Source organism: Adiantum capillus-veneris, chromosome 24, assembly GCF_014529385.1.
Source record: "Adiantum capillus-veneris isolate H3 chromosome 24, ASM1452938v2, whole genome shotgun sequence".
Lineage (NCBI taxonomy): Eukaryota > Viridiplantae > Streptophyta > Polypodiopsida > Polypodiales > Pteridaceae > Adiantum > Adiantum capillus-veneris.
The window spans coordinates 96,866,926-96,882,742 of NC_140954.1; the positions used below are offsets into that span (position 1 = coordinate 96,866,926).

Below are 15,817 nucleotides of genomic sequence, written 5' to 3' on the forward strand. Positions count from 1 at the left end.
AGAGATGCCAGAAGGTATTCAGCTTTTTAAAGAACATTGGTCTAGGAGGATTATCAAAGAACCACTACTAATATGGCAAGCATTTTGTGAGAGCCATCCATTCAAACATTTTTTGGCTTGAGCTAGGCACTTATCCATGGTAGATTCTAATTTTTGTCCTACATGTGAGTTCCACACAAACACCTATGCAACCCAACTCAAAGTTAGCAAGAACAACTCTGCATCCTGCCGTAGATAATAGGTGATGTTTGCATACTCAGAGACTACAAAAAAGTATAACATTAAGACATCTAGATGAATCCTTGACTTGCATTTATCGTGCACACATGCAAAAGCATAGTTGAAGTCAACAATGACTGCCAAGTCTCTAGATTCATTGAAGCATTGAAACAGATAGCGTGGAGGGAAGCACTCAATGTGCTCTATCTCATTAGTGGATTGAAGGGTCTTCGAGCCAACAACTTGAATTTCAACTACACAATAGTTAAGTTGGTCAAAACAAATGAACTTAATACACGCCAGAGACATTGAGACAAAGGACTTATATATTATAGTGCCACAAAATAATATGACGCAAAAAGCTACAAGAAGCTAAAGCTTCTCACACGCTCGGGTTTTGGGGAGAAGTGCGTTAGTACTTTTCTTGGGGTCCCAAGGAAGCCCATCCTCCATCTGTTTTTTCCTGTTCTTCTTCTACAGCTCTCTTGCAACAAAATGGAGATTCTCTTCCATGTCTGGGTCCAACATCTCCTCTTCAGACTGCACACCCTTATCGAAAAGGCTTGGCTCTCTAGTTGGAGCAGTAACCTGAGTCAATCGCTTATTGACATCAATATCTCTATTGGCGGCAGGAAATCAAGTTAGGCGCACAGGTATTTGGTGGTGATCACATTGACCATGGAGAATCAGATGTCTGAGGACAACATGTAGACAGTGACCAATATTATATTGTGTGCTCGCAAAACTTGGTGTTTCCTTCAGGATGTCTACATATCCAAGCTCATCATTTTTCCAACATCCACAAACCAACTACAACCCTCAAAGTTTTTGTATTTCCTCATTAGGGCATCTAGGTCGAAGGGCTTGTCATAATAATCAATATCTAATTCTCCTAAATGATTTTCTCATATTAAACTGGTCATTTAATGTGGGGAAGTGCCAAGGGAGAAAAAGCTAGAATATTGGTTAAGCTAGCAGACCGGCCACAGTAGGGATCCAAAGGGGGGGCCATCTGCAAAAGAGCCATGTGCAACAATGGGCTAAAAAGACCCTAAGGTTCAGCCCATTAAGACTTCCAAAATGCTAAGGTTCCAAAATTCAAAGGTTGTGTCCAAGGGTCAACCCTAGGGAAAATTGGATGCTTTGTGTGTGCCCTAAAAGTCTTTGCACATCCCTACATGGGAGGGGGCGAGCCCCAAAGGTATGGGATGAGAGAGAAAGCCACACACACACACACACACACACACACACAGGCTCCCTTTACACAAAGGGAATGAGGGACACATGTCAACTCCCTAGGCCAGATGCCCACAAGGTGTGCCCAATTCCTATTGGAAGACCCTTGAAGTGGACCAATGAGAATTAAGCTAGAGTAAATGTAGTTTAATTAATTTAAAAACATTTAATAAAAGAAACCAATGAGAATTAAGTCTCCTAGAAGACTATTGGGCAGTCTCCCAAAGGGTCCAATGAGCATTCAGAAGCCCCATGGCTTGCTTGATTTCTATTGGCCAGGAGACAAAGGGGTCCAATGAGATTTTAGTTTAATTATTTAATTACCTAAAGCTCTCACAAAAGGGGAAAGGGGGACACATGTCAGAAGGCTATCACTTATGCTGCTTAATACCTATTGGCTTGACTTGGGGAGGTCCAATGAGGCAAAAGCCAGACCAAATTAGCAGCTAGGGCTCGCCCAAGAGAGAGAGGGGGTTGATTTTTGCTTGGAAATTACACACACACACTCACACTTGACCATGTGTGAAGGAAGAATACTCTATCTCCTCCCAAGCTTTAATGGAGAGCTCATCACCTACTCCAAGCTTGTGAGATAGAAGCCTACATCAACACTCTCTTGGCATGTGGATGCAAATCCAACCAAGAGCCAAGCTTCAATGCATGCTCATCTCCTCTACCAAGCTAATTACTAAGCTAAAGCTATGCTAATATGAGTGATTATGTGAGGAGATGTACATCTTTCTCGTAAGATACTCCTTCTTCCTCTCAATCTACTCTCATACCCTGCTAGCTCTCACCATCTTCGAAGGTGTGTGAGGTCTTGGGTCTGAGAACGGGGATAATTCAAGTTGTGTTTGATTAAGTGTTTTGCTTGGTGTATGAAGCTTCCATCTTCATTGCACTAGCTAGTCTTGAAGGAACACAAAGAATTGTATTGTACAATGTCTCTCTTGATGGGAGAAACCATAATACAAAGCCTTTTGGAGGGAGGACCGGCTCCATGCAAATCCGGTCCTCAACTGTTGTCAATAGCTTAATTTCTCTCTCTTTTGAAAGTATTGTCGATGCTATCTAACTAGGTTTTATGCTTTTTGTTGCTCTCTCCACCCAAGCACTCTTGTAATTCTCATTAGGAATCTATTCTAATGAAATTCCCACTATGTTCATGCTAATTTCCGCTACACATAAGTTATTAGGCCATTGAATGTTACAGGGCTCATCCACATCATTCGTGAATGAGGTAGAATCCCCCTCGCTCTGGCTCACCTCAGACATAACAGACAATTACTATACATATCAAAAGTAGCATGATTCTTGTTTTATGAGGGAGGCATCCCTTACCTATGGACTCCTCATATGCATTTCCAAACACATATAACCCAACATCTTGGTATAGCGGGTATCTAGTCCAAGACAATGCACTTGGACTCGGTTGCATAGACAATGGAAAAGTGAAAAGGGTGATACTTGTGTATACATGGTAGTCGATCACATGTTTGCTTGACAGCAGGTGGCCACAGGAAACACAAGATCCACCAATCAGGACAGTGCCAACACCTAAGATAGACTTGGCAGGTGGGGTAGGCACTAGAAGGGCCCTGCTCTCTCTCTTCAAGAAGGTGCATGCCTCCTTCATGAAGGAGGCATGTCTCCTCGGCTCACATATCACACGATCCATCTCCTCAACCAAAGCCTACACATAATGGAAAAAAACCGTCAGTAATTTCAAGCACTTTCAAATTCTCTTAGCACTCTCAAAGTGGTCTTAGCACTTGTAATTGGTGGTAGCACTTGCAAGTGGTCTGAATATTGGGTTCTCAAGCCCATTGTACCCATGGGAACATACTTTATGGCATGTAGGCATGCAAATACACTCTAGAAGTTTTCATGTCTATTTTTTAATATGTGTGTGTGTGTGTGTGTGTGTGTGTGTGTGTGTGTGTGTGTGTGTGTGTGTGTGTGTGTGTGTGTGTGTGTGTGTGTGTGTGTGTGTGTGTGTGTGTGTGTGTGTGTGTGTGAGAGAGAGAGAGAGAGAGAAAGGCTTTCAAAAATTAATAGAGCGTTATATTTTTTGTTACTTTTGGTGTCGATCTTTGCTCTCTCTCTCTCTCTCTCTCTCTCTCTCTCTCTCTCTCTCTCTCTCTCTCTCTCTCTCTCTCTCTCTCTCTCTCTCTCTCCTCTGCATGCTCTCAACACTTGCCATGGATGCTCATCGCCGGCACCCACCATAGCTTCCAAACCCTTCATTGAGCACCTTCAAGTGGTCTGAGCACTTTTAAGTGGTCTTAGCACCTGCAAGTATGAGCCCTTGCAAGTGGTCTTAGCACGTGCAAGTCTGAGCCCTTGCAAGTGCTATGAGCACTTGTAAGTGATATGAGCACCTGCAAGTCTTAGCCCTTGCAAGTGGTCTTAGCACCTCTGAGAACTTGTAAGTGATCTTAGCACCTACAATTCTAAGCCCTTGCAAGTGGTCTTAGCACCTGCAAGTGGTCTGAGCACTCGCAAGTGGTCTAAGAACATGTGTGTAAGTTGTTTAAGCTCATGTCAAGGGTCTACGCACTTGTAAGTGGTCTTAGCACTTTTAGGTGGGTTGAGCCCTTGCAAGTGGCTAAGAACATGCATGTGAGTGGTCTAAGCTCTTGTTAGCGGTATGAGCACTTGCAAGTGGTCTAGGCATTTGTAAGCAGTTTAAGAGCATGCATGAGCTTCATACACTTGCAAGTGGTCTAACCACTTGCAGGTAGTCTTAGCACTTGCAAGTGCTTAGACCACTACTGTCATCATAGCAATACTCTTGAGTGTTTGAAAATACATGTAGGACTTGCAAGTAGTCTTAACACTTAAGCACTAGTCTTAACACTTGCAAGTGCTTAGACCACTACTCTCAGCATAGCAATACTCTTGAGTGGTTGAAAATACATGTAGGGTGGACACCTCCTCCTTCATCTTTGCAGCATCAGTCAAGGCAACAACCCTTGACAAGACCATGTCCAACACTCCTATCTCAGCTTCCATCTTGACAATGACAGCTTCATTTTCTAGGGAAGATGCTTGTAATATCTGCATGTCTACTCCGAGTCTCTCCATTTGTGCTATACATGGAGCATAAACCGAGTAGATCCCTTCATTTCATAGCCACAAATCTCTTTTCTTTGCTAAGATCAATTTAGCAAAAGCAACCTTCTCCTCGGTAGCATGAACATGTCCATCAAGATCTTCGGCAATTTTATGCACCCAAACTATGTATAGGGGTTGGGATACAACCTCGCCCACTTTTGCAGGGTGATTGGACATTGTTGCGCCATAGGAGTCTCCAGTACTATACCACCCACCATAGCCCATGCAATCTTGTGAGTTCCGAGTTTAGCTTGAGTTGCTGCACAATTCTCATAAGCAAAACCCCCTAACAAAATTTGTCCTTAGTTCCTCATTAGAGGGGGCAATCTGGTACACCTTTTGATACAAAAGACGACAAGCGTCGTAGAGATGATCATGCACCATACGCAGGAAGACCTTGGAGTTCTTCTTGTCGAGAAATTTGAAGCCAATCAATCATTGATCAGGTGGCAAATCCTCTAGGTCTAGCCATACTCAACATGCAGCTCAACAGCTGAGTAGCAAAATTGGGAGAGCTTGGGGTACTCAAACAATGCTGGCAATAAGAAAGACAACAAGCAAACGTTAATTCTCGAGGGGGCATGCATGCACCAACATGGAAACAATGTGTAAACAAAAGCCAATGTAAGAGACGTGTAATAAGCATATGTGCATGTAGCAAACATGGAAGAAGAGCACAATACCTTTTTGAGTGCCGAACTTTGCAGTCGGGGGAGCCATTTTCATCAGGGAGTCTTCACCTTGCTCAAGAGGCGGTGAAGGGTCTGCACGACAGATTCGGCGTCCTCGGAGGGTCTCCTGCTCCTCCTAGAGGGGTTGTTCCTCTTAGGGGTGATAGCACTCATCGTTGTGCACGAAAATCGGTGCAAGAGCAGAGGGATGAATGAGCGTGAAAGCGCTTGGCAAGAGGGAAGCAGGAAGGCAGTGGCAGAGAAGGTATGACACATGCGTAGGTCTTGAGGTTAGAAGAAGCGACGTGACAAGTGGATTAATGGGGGATGCAACAAGAGGATTAATGGGAGGACCCCAACTTCGTCTAATAGGGGGAAATTTCTCTCCCATTTACAAATTTGAAAAACACTAAAGTTCCTTCATCTTAGCTATTGTGGTACCACAAAAAGGTGGAGAAAGTGGTACCACCTATACATGCTTTCACCCACATGGTCTGCTACAAACTAACAACTAGTTTTTTAGCTATGATATCACCAACCCACAAAGTGAAGAGGTTTGTTTTTGTAATCCCTTTTAGTGCTTGCCTCCATACTTGGCTTTCATTTCATGGCTAGATTCTTGATGTATCTTTGGCTAGTTGTCTTCAACTGATTTTTGGTTGCTTGGGTCAAGTTCACATACCTAACTCAAGGCCATTCAATTACTTGTCTTCAACACCCACATAATTATCTTATGCATGTAATGGTGTTGAAGGAACTCTGGTTGTCACAATTTTTGAAAGGCACTCTTAACAATTTGAGTTACAAGGGATGACATGACACCGAATAGACCGCCTAGGTTGGTAACAATGGTGGACATGTATTACCACCTTGAAGGTGAGAATGCAATGGTACAAACCCATGTCCTAACTAAGGATGTAGAAATTAGGTGAAGGCCACTAGATTCAACAGCAATGCTCTGATTTTTATAATAAAAAACTAGAACTAAAATCATCCCATCTTTAAATTTCGATATCTACCTCTAAATTTTGGATTGGGAGGTGGAAACCTAAATAACAAGTCGTATGGAGGTAGACAATGTCTTTAACTCCTATTGGAGACGGACAATATGGCTTTAAGAGAGAGAAAAATAAACCATACCTTTAAAAATTTGGAGGGTACTTCATTATAGCCAGGTTAAACTCCCTCAACAATACACCCTCTCTTTCTGCCGAAAGGGTTTAGTCTACAAGATGAGCTTGACAATGATGCCTGCGAATGCTTAGGGCAAAAATGGACAATTGGCCTTGAAACCATTTTCTCTATCCTCTAATGTTGAAGCGATTTGTAGCTTTCTTGAGCATTCAAATAGAAGAGAAGAACTAGATGTCACCTACCTCAACAATGCTTTACACTTGTGCAAATCGTATGTAAGGACCTTCAATTTACCTCTAGAAACTTCTACATTGAGGTTTTTCAAATTTTCTGGTTTTTCAATTATTGGAAGTGATGTGCTTTTTTTCACATCATGGCATGGTTAAAAAGCATTGAAAAGAAGCGCAATTTTTATGAGGTAATAAGGCAACAATTCGTTGCAATAATGTGTTTAGACTAGGCATGCAGGAATAATGGTATCACAGTGTAAACAAATCAATGGTGTTAGTACACCACATGAGTATCATTAGCACTACTTCCCTTTATTCTCTTTTTCTTTTTTTGGGCGGGGGTGTGTGTGTGTGGGGGAGGGGGTGTCAATCCCAGGGTCTTCACACCCCCACACAAATGCTTTAACACTAAGCTACTGTTTTTTGTGTTGATTTCCTCCCCAACTCAATTGCACTTTGCAGAAGTCGATAGATGCAAAATCATCCTTGAATGCCGCTGTCATGTTGGATCTTTCAGCATTTCAATGGAATAAGAGAAGTATAGATAGAACTGCTCGCTACTTTTTTGTATGAGTTCGTTCTTGTTCACGGTCCGACGAACCTCTCCATGCTGGTCACCTCTTGGTTGCAATATGCACATTGAAATGATCGATATGCCGAACATCTGCTACTCAAACAATAGTAGCAGTAGAGATGCCCACAAGGCCTCGCAATGTAGGGTATCGTAATAGGCTTAGCTGTACACACAACACAAGAACCTTCTTCAGTAGTGGCTCTTGTTGCAGAACCCCACTTTGACCGCATCCACATGCACGCTCTCTTAAGCATTGGTAAGAATATTAGCAAAAGCTCCTGTCATAATTGCCAAAAATGTCAATGCAAAAATGAAGAGAAATTCTAGTTGGGGTTAAGCTTCATTGCAATTTCAACATGGATTACAAAAACAATTTAGTGGCATTTTTGCATATGACTCACACATGTAAATGCTAGTTGGACTACGACGCTTTATATAAAACTTTCATGCCGGCAAAGAACAAATTTACCAGAAAACTTGAAAAGAACGAAGTCTTAAAACTTTGAAAAAATCAGGGGCAGCCAAAATTTCATAAAAGCAGCATTGCCCACAATGTGAAGTATAATGTTTTGGTCATAATTGTCGAACATAAATGCACATAATTAAAGATATACTGAAGGAAAAACATCAACAATCATGCAACCCCAATGATGGAACTATATGAGAAACAAACAAAAATCAGACATGCAATGAGCTAGCCATTTTAAGTAGCTAAAACCTTCATATCAGCACACTATCTGAGCAATCAAGTGCCTAAATTACAACCAAACAACTCAAACATTTAGATTCAATCCACACTTACTGATAGTTCATCCCAAACTAGCTTCCGATTGAAAAGCTCCGAAGTCGCGATTTGAATAACATTCGGCTTCTGATATACCAACCTTGCCTTGAGTACTCGGTCAATAATCGTGCGATACCTAATCGCATAGCACTGGTCTTTTAAAAAGAGAAAAAAAAAACTCGTCTGCACTCCTGTAGACATATTGAGTAGATGTCCCTACCATCCTGTGTTTAGAAATAAGATAAAGTTCGCCAAGTTTGCAACCTTGTAAAACTTTTCAATGCGTTTCACTAGCATATCCTATAAACAAATCCAAATATACTTAGAATACATCTTAACAATCCTGACTCCATTAAAATAGACATTACACAACAACACGAAAACCGACATGTTTGTATTGTACCTTACCAAAAAAAGCAATAGAAATGCTACCAACAATAAATATTGCATAATATCTAACTGCATTCCTGGCAAACATAGAAGCTCAAGATGACAAAACTTCCGTAACCTATAGTTTAAGTTGTACTTGTTTCTGTGCAAAATTATGATATAAAAATAGCAGACATGAATACACAACGACGAAGACGGGGGATTCTTCTACTCCAAAACGCACTACTCCTGATGGCTGTCCACCCATGCACTCCGACAGTGGAAGTCAGATGGTTATCCAGACACCTACCAGATGAAGGATCAAGGCTTTAGGCTTAGTGGATGGCTCATGGATGTTGAGGGAGGCATGCTCATTACTACCTAAACCCCCGAAGATTCCTTATTGGACAAGGAATACTTCGATAATATTTCAGCCACATTAGGATCCCTTGTATATCTCTCAAGACAGAACGCATTGACCCAATACTATGCTCCTTGGGTTGCAATACTATGAGCATCTGCTCCATCGTGCAAGTAATAATTAAATAATACCACATCCTCATTAACTTTGCCAGTGTCCAATAGTGGGTGTAGATATATTTTCAAGTCTGAGTGGTAACACGGCCAAAGTGCAAAAACTATTGCTCAAATCAACTTTCATGCATAGCAAGCTCCAAGAAAAAAGAACATGTCAGTACCCATGTCAATAGAGCCAGCATGCACAATAATTTGTACCTGAGATTCAGAATGTTCAACATTTTGTAGTCGAGCCCAGCAATATGGCACACCGACCGTGAAGAGAAGGAATCCAACCTTTTGCATCTTTGAGAGGCCCGGCCCCTCTAATCCTGTTTTCACTGCAAGCCACAATAAATGCACAGAATTGCCCCAAGGTAAGCCACATTTTTTAACTAAACTTTTTTTTCAACAAGTTGGACTAAACGATACCTTTTCCTGTGTTTAAAAGTACTTGAAAAGCCCCGTCATTTTTGTATCGAAGATTTTTCGATGCATTTCCAGGGGTTGGCTTGTCTGCCCAAATTGAAAACCTCCAAACACAAAGATGAAGGAGTGCCATCAACTCCGGTTCATATGTTGAGAAGAAGTGGTTTGGCTGCAAACTTTTTAACTCAGGATCAGGCTCAAATAACACTTCTCTAAACCAGACTATCTTGGAGCTTGACTAACCATCATCGAGAAGACTTTTTTTAACTGTTCCTTGAGCATAGAAATGTCGTTTTGGTCTGATTGGGCAGCATCCAATTGACTTGCCCTCGAAATCCTCAGCCATGGAGAAGCCATCTGTTAAGAAAAGCCGCATTAGTTACATGAAATGAAATACCACAGTTTCAATAACACAAAACACCAACATGCTACACTAATTGTAAGCTTGTGCTCCATAACTTTGAGGTTGCAAATTCAAGATCATCTTAAGACTCTCTCACTGGTATGTGTGTGTGTGATCAGCACAGGACGAAGAGAATATTGTTTGGTACTGTGAAGAAAGTATGGGAAGTTGGGTTATGTACAGGGCAATCAAATTAACCCCTTCCTTAGAGTCCTTGTCCAAGGTAGCCAAAAGTTTAACCAAATTGTTAAAAGACAACATATGTAAGATAGACAATTTCTTGTCAGAGGTAAGAGCCGAGTCATATATTAGTTGAGATGCATCCAAGCTGTTAATACATCAGAGGACAAGAGAAGTGGGCTACTGAAAGGGACTCAGAGGGCAATTCCAATCCTTGTGAGAGAGCAAGAGTCTGCAATAATTCCAAAAAAAAGGGGGTGAGGTTATTTTTTCTCACCTTAGTAAGAAATACAATCTTTGGCTTTCCTAGAAAGGAAAGGTCTGGTTCTAATTGTCAAAGTATTCTTTGGTTTATAGTCTTTAAGGTACAACTTAATCTGTTCGAGAATCTTTGCATGATTCTCAGGGTTGTGTTTAGTACTCATGCAGGCTATCTTTCTAAAGGGTATGTGGTCCTGAAAAGGAACAGTTTAGATATGAACGAAAACAGTTACTGTAGTTTGGTCCTGCAATCCTTAAACCGGCAAAGTCAAAGACTATAATAACCGTGAGCAGGAGACCAGAAAAAAAGTCTATAAAGAACCACCTAACACCAGTCAACCAATCAAGGGATTTACCGACTGTGGGTCCATCCTAGAGCTTGATTTCAGAATTAATTTCCAAAGCCAACATCCCGGTTTTTCAGAAAGAAAAAACCTTGTGTATAGGATATGTGTGTAACTGTTTTAATCATAAATAATAAGACATAATTAAACTTTTACATTCAAAAGACAGTTTGCTTTGGAAAAACGAAAAGATACGTACAAAAACAACTCAGTTTTAATATTATTTTTGTAGAATGTTTGTAAGAATGAGGTCCCATTCCAATAAACAAATAGTAGATGAACTTCCCGAATAATAAGTGAGTGTGTAATTCAGTGTAGGACAGCTTTGCCAAAGTCAAAAAAATTTCCAAGATAAGATAGAGTCCTTACCTGCATCCATCCAAACAAGACAACAATTCAATTAGCCTTGGATGTGTTTTTAGGTATCAATGGACCATACCAATTGTTATCCATGTCCATTTTACAAACTTTTTTTAACTTTACAAGCTAAGTCCATAGTTTTTTTTCTTGAAATATATACTTCCTTTTTACCAAAGTTTCAAAAAAATGTATCATTTTGATTAGAAGGCCATCACCCCTTCCAATCCAAATGTCTAAAACACCACCCTTTTTTTATTTTTATCAGTTATGAAATTACCATTTTAAAAAGGATTTTTATTTACGGTTTTAATAAAGTATAAGTATTAAAATTTGTTTTAAGGTTAGATACCTATCTTTGTGAATGGACTGTACTTTATCCTTCCATTTCTTACATCATTTACCATGTATTTCTCTAAGTAATCCAAAAAACAAGGAGCACTGCTAAAAACCAGGCTTTACTTCTAACCCAGAAGTCTTTTAAGGGAAAGATATACCATGTTTAAAGTGTCAATATCTAAAGCCATAATAAGAGCAACATCTACCCAAGTCAATGAAAAAAGCTATAATGTAAAACCTTATCTTACCAATGTAGAGACAAAGAATTGCCATAGTGTGCAACCGGGCACAACACCTTAAAGGCCCGTGTTTATTTGTTAAAAACCAATACAGTGTACAATAAGAAACGAGAGATACCACCATCCATATGTGTAACCACCCAATCATAATTAGTGCACACTAAACACCTCAAACCCATGTAAGTACCCATGGCAACCCAATACTCCAGGCCAGTCAAGGCAACTTACTAATGGTACTTTAACAACGTGAAAAAAAAACAACTGTATCAAGTAAAAACCACAGCTTTTTTGATGCTCAATCAATCCCCAAAGCAGGCACGGTTACTGCTAACTGAGCAATAGCCAAGCTCAGTAAAGCGACAGAAAAACCCTTTTCAAAAGCCAATGTAAACGTAAAGCAGCCCCTCTCTTCAACTCACTTTTCCATTCATACCATCTAGTGAACAACCATGCTTTAACCAGATATAGAGCCATAACCGATATAACGAAGTACCAGTTAGCCAGCAGTCTGCAAACAAATTAGTGCGCATGTATGTTTGTGCCAATAACCAGGGTAAAAAACCATAACCAAACAAGTGGTCCAACCTAAACAGAAAGGTTTGCACAATGATAAAGAAGCAAGTTCTTAACCCACATCAATCGACAGTACGCTGTATCAAAGAAAACACCCCATACGGCTCATCAACAGAAAAAGCGCAATACAGATCAGAACCCCCCTATTTGGGTTAAATCATTTATGGAAAATATACCCTTTTGTAACTTACTGCGATGTCAAAGATCTCCCCTAAAATATCATGCCTTCTGACATAGCAGAACAAATATTGCCATACAGTAAGTATGAAAAAAACCATGCCTACCTGTGTTATTTGAGTTGAGAGCTCAATGTTTTGATGCAGTGTAGAAACAGTCATGCAGTCGCTTTTTCTTATGCAAAAAAAATGAGCACAAACAAAGCTAAGTGAGAGGCAGAGATGCGCCCTCACCTTTTAAATAGAGGAAGGAAGGAGGGCGGTTGCCCTTTTGCGCGCAGATAGCCATGAGTGGGGAGATCCACAGCGGGGATGGTGAGGCCGCCTGCGAGGTGTAATGAAGAGGCACCCCCAAATGTATTCACGATCGGGCATGCCCGAGGTAGTAACACGATGCAGTACTTAAGTTAACTACAAGGGCTATGTCCCATGGTGGAGATATAAGGCGGTAGTTTTCAATGGAATCCCAAGCATTTAAGCGGCCCCGGGAAAAAACATGATGCAGTACTTAAGTTAACTACAAGGGCTATGCCCCATGGTGGAGATATAAGGCGGTAGTTTTCAGTGGAATCCCAAGCATTTAAGCGGCCTCGGGAAAAAACTGTGTGTGTGTGTGTGTGTGTGTGTGTGATATTCATCGTGGCCAGAAAAAATACCACCCCAACAGGTCCCAACTAGATGGGCTACGTCCATGTGTGGTCTTTCTTGAAGTGAGTTAATTAAAAGATAAGCTAGGAGTTCTAAAGTACCACTGTGTGCGCGCGCGCGAGAGAGAGAGAGAGAGAGAGAGAGAGAGAGAGAGAGAGAGAGAGGACACTGGAATAACCTTTCTATCACCCATATGTGGTAGATTGGTTATCCCATTTACCTCTGGAGTATCAGGTCTTGAGTTCAAGACTCATCGGATAGATCTTTGAGGTCTCTTGGGATTGTTCCTACAGCGTAAAAATCCCTCTTCTTCTTCTTCTCACAAAGAAACAGACATCTAGGTTCATTTAGTACGCTTGCATTTCCAAGGCATATGTCCTTGCAACACTCAAGTCATTCTTCTTTCTCAGTTTATGGAAATAAATTTCAGGTGCCTCCATTGCAAGAGCACAATGTACTGTGGTCGTGACTTGACACGCGGCTCTAGCACTTGGCCATTCTTGAACCTAAACACATGGCTAATACTTGGAAGAGCAAAGTGGACTTAACAAGCTCGGGTGGGCCACTTAGTCTATGCACTAGTGACCAGAGATTAATTTGTTTATTTACTTACAAATCCCAACGACCCGCCTACTGCTGTGTCTTGGAAAGAAAACAGACCAAGCTACATCAATTATGGACCAAGGAGTACACATCAATGGGTATTCTGTCCCTCAAAGCATTACGTCACCTAAGGAGTATATAGGAAAGCATCCTACAAAGGTGAGCTACAGATGAGAGCTGGTGAAATTACATACATAAACCTGAAGATCAGCATGCAGCCTACTCACACTCTATAATTGATCGTCATAGTGTAACTAGAGACGCGGCACTTTGCGGACACATAATTTTGTAGAGATACTATGATAGTGAATCCACAGCGTTTTGTTCTCACTTACCATCATCATCCTGAATGAGTTTTTCCATCTTTGTATTCATGTGTCTACCCAGCCAGTATCTTAAACTAACATGGAAGTATTTTAACAGTAAGAATCCACTGTACTCAAAGGGTTCTCTTCCCATCTCTTCAAATAACAGTGTATGCATATGATAGCCCATTTGACTGTGCTTTGGTTCTCACTTACCGTCTCATAATCATGTGTGTAGTTCATTATCAATCGTATCCATGCGTCTATCTAGCACTCCATTAAAGCAAAGCCTCCTTGTACAAAGTTGGCGCAGCAGTCATTCAAAGCAAATGGCACCACGTATGACATAAGACGAATAAACTACCTGAGACTGCAACGTTGGAGCAGACCCACCGAATGCCCTGGCTCCCTTGAAGCTGCTCTTTTCCCTGGCTGCCTCCTCGAGATAGAGAAGCAAATAAAGGAAGAGCATTCACCATGGCAACTCTGCTACGGTAAAGGTCTCTTTTACAACGGGGCATTGTGGCGTAGGCAGGAAGGGTTCGACACATTTGCTGCAACTTCACTTCATTCTTCCATAGCTGCAGTGAGGCAGTTTATCGTACCTGTAAAAAGAAATTTGCTGTAGAGTTTTTTGTCATGATTTATTAGTTATAATCTTCCAGTAAACCTTTAAAGCTGTCTTTACCTTGTGATTGTTTGGTAGCAATCTACTTATTTCTACTTATCTCCCTCTCTCTCTCCTCTTAGCTCTCCCTCCTCACTATCACACAGAAGCTTGGGCGCGAGGGGATCAATGGCCCACGATGCCCGCTCTCCCCGAAAAAAGTGTGGGCCATTGATCCCCTCCTACCAATGCCCGTGTGAGATAGTGTTGAGGTACACCCCCTATCTACACCCCCCGGAAAAAAGTGTGGGCCATTGATCCCCTCTTGCCCATGCCCGTGTGAGATAGTGTTGAGGTACACCCCCTATCTCTCTTCTCTCCTCTCTCCTCTCCTCTCCTCGCAACAGTCAAAAAATGCCTTAGAGCTAACCATGTGCCACATCTCTCTCTCTCTCTCTCTCTCTCTCTCTCTCTCTCTCTCTCTCTCTCTCTCTCTCTCTCTCTCTCGTTCAAAGGATGGGTCAAGTTATATATCTCTCTATATCCTAAACAACATTGAGCTGCCAAAAAACAACAAGGAGCTCATCGTTCGCCACGTCTCTCTCTCTCTCTCTCTCTCTCTCTCTCTCTCTCTCTCTCTCTCTCTCTCTCTCTCTCTCTCTATTTTCTTAAACAAAGCGCATGCTTCTCTACTATTGCTAAAGTGAGCTCAGATTCTTCTATTGTGAGCAAAAAGGACGATAAGCATGGCGTGGAAAGAAGGAGCAAGTTGTTGCACTATGCATCTGGAGTCACAACCACATAGATAAATGCATGTGTTTCTCTACTATTGTTCAAGTGAGCTCAGATTCTTGTATTGTGAGCAAAAGGAGGATGATCAATGCCTGGAGAGAAGGAGCAAGTTGTTGCACTATGCATCCGGACTCACAATCACATAGATAAGTTGCCCCTACTCAGCATCAAAAGGTGAGTCTCTATCTCTCTATCTCTTAGTTTAAAATGGCCAGACTACACGTACAATACTCTCTCTCTCTCTCTCTCTCTCTCTCTCTCTCTCTCTCTCTCTCTCTCTCTCTCTCTCTCTCTCTTTGTGCCCTTACAAGTGTCAAATTGTGAATATTGGTCAATGCATGTGCCCTACCCTCTTCTACACTTTGCAGGTATTTCAATGTGAATTTATTTATTCAAAAGTGTTATCATGTGCAATTGACTAATGCACAAGGAGGGCCATGGACCATTGGAGAAAACTTTTGTTGAAGTAAACTTTAAAAGAAGGCTTAACTTAAGGGCATAGGGTTAGGTCTCAAGGCCTTGTCCTGACATTACTCCCCCCGTTGGAGAAGCGGGGGGGTATACAATACAGTCGAATTAAGGGTTTTTTCCTCAACCCAGCATTCTCTCTCTCTCTCTCTCTCTCTCTCTCCCCCCCCCCCCCCCCCCCCCCCCCCTTCCTAATTCTCTATGGAAAGGTGAAAGTAGGCATGATTTTCCTAAAATCTTTCT

The 15,817-nt window shown here is 41.5% G+C and overlaps 1 protein-coding gene across 2 annotated transcripts; it reads right to left on the reverse strand.

Annotated features, from left to right (window-relative positions):
• Nucleotides 1–6,480: 6,480 nt before the first annotated feature.
• Nucleotides 6,481–14,253, reverse strand: LOC147426821 (peroxisome biogenesis protein 2-like). 2 transcript variants are annotated; one of them, XM_086498879.1, is made up of 7 exons: nucleotides 13,924–13,945; nucleotides 9,523–9,636; nucleotides 9,283–9,448; nucleotides 9,070–9,191; nucleotides 8,186–8,265; nucleotides 7,984–8,101; nucleotides 6,481–7,459 (listed from the first exon to the last, which is right to left on the reverse strand). In XM_086498879.1, exons 2-7 carry the CDS (start codon nucleotides 9,634–9,636, stop codon nucleotides 7,193–7,195), a joined length of 867 nt encoding a protein of 288 aa, XP_086355005.1. In that variant the 5' UTR covers nucleotides 13,924–13,945; the 3' UTR covers nucleotides 6,481–7,192. The 2 variants fall into 2 exon arrangements, with proteins under 2 accessions (XP_086355005.1, XP_086355004.1); XM_086498878.1 differs by lacking the exon at nucleotides 13,924–13,945 and adding an exon at nucleotides 14,072–14,253 and having other exon boundaries at nucleotides 6,495–7,459.
• Between the last annotated feature and the right edge of the window lie 1,564 nt (nucleotides 14,254–15,817).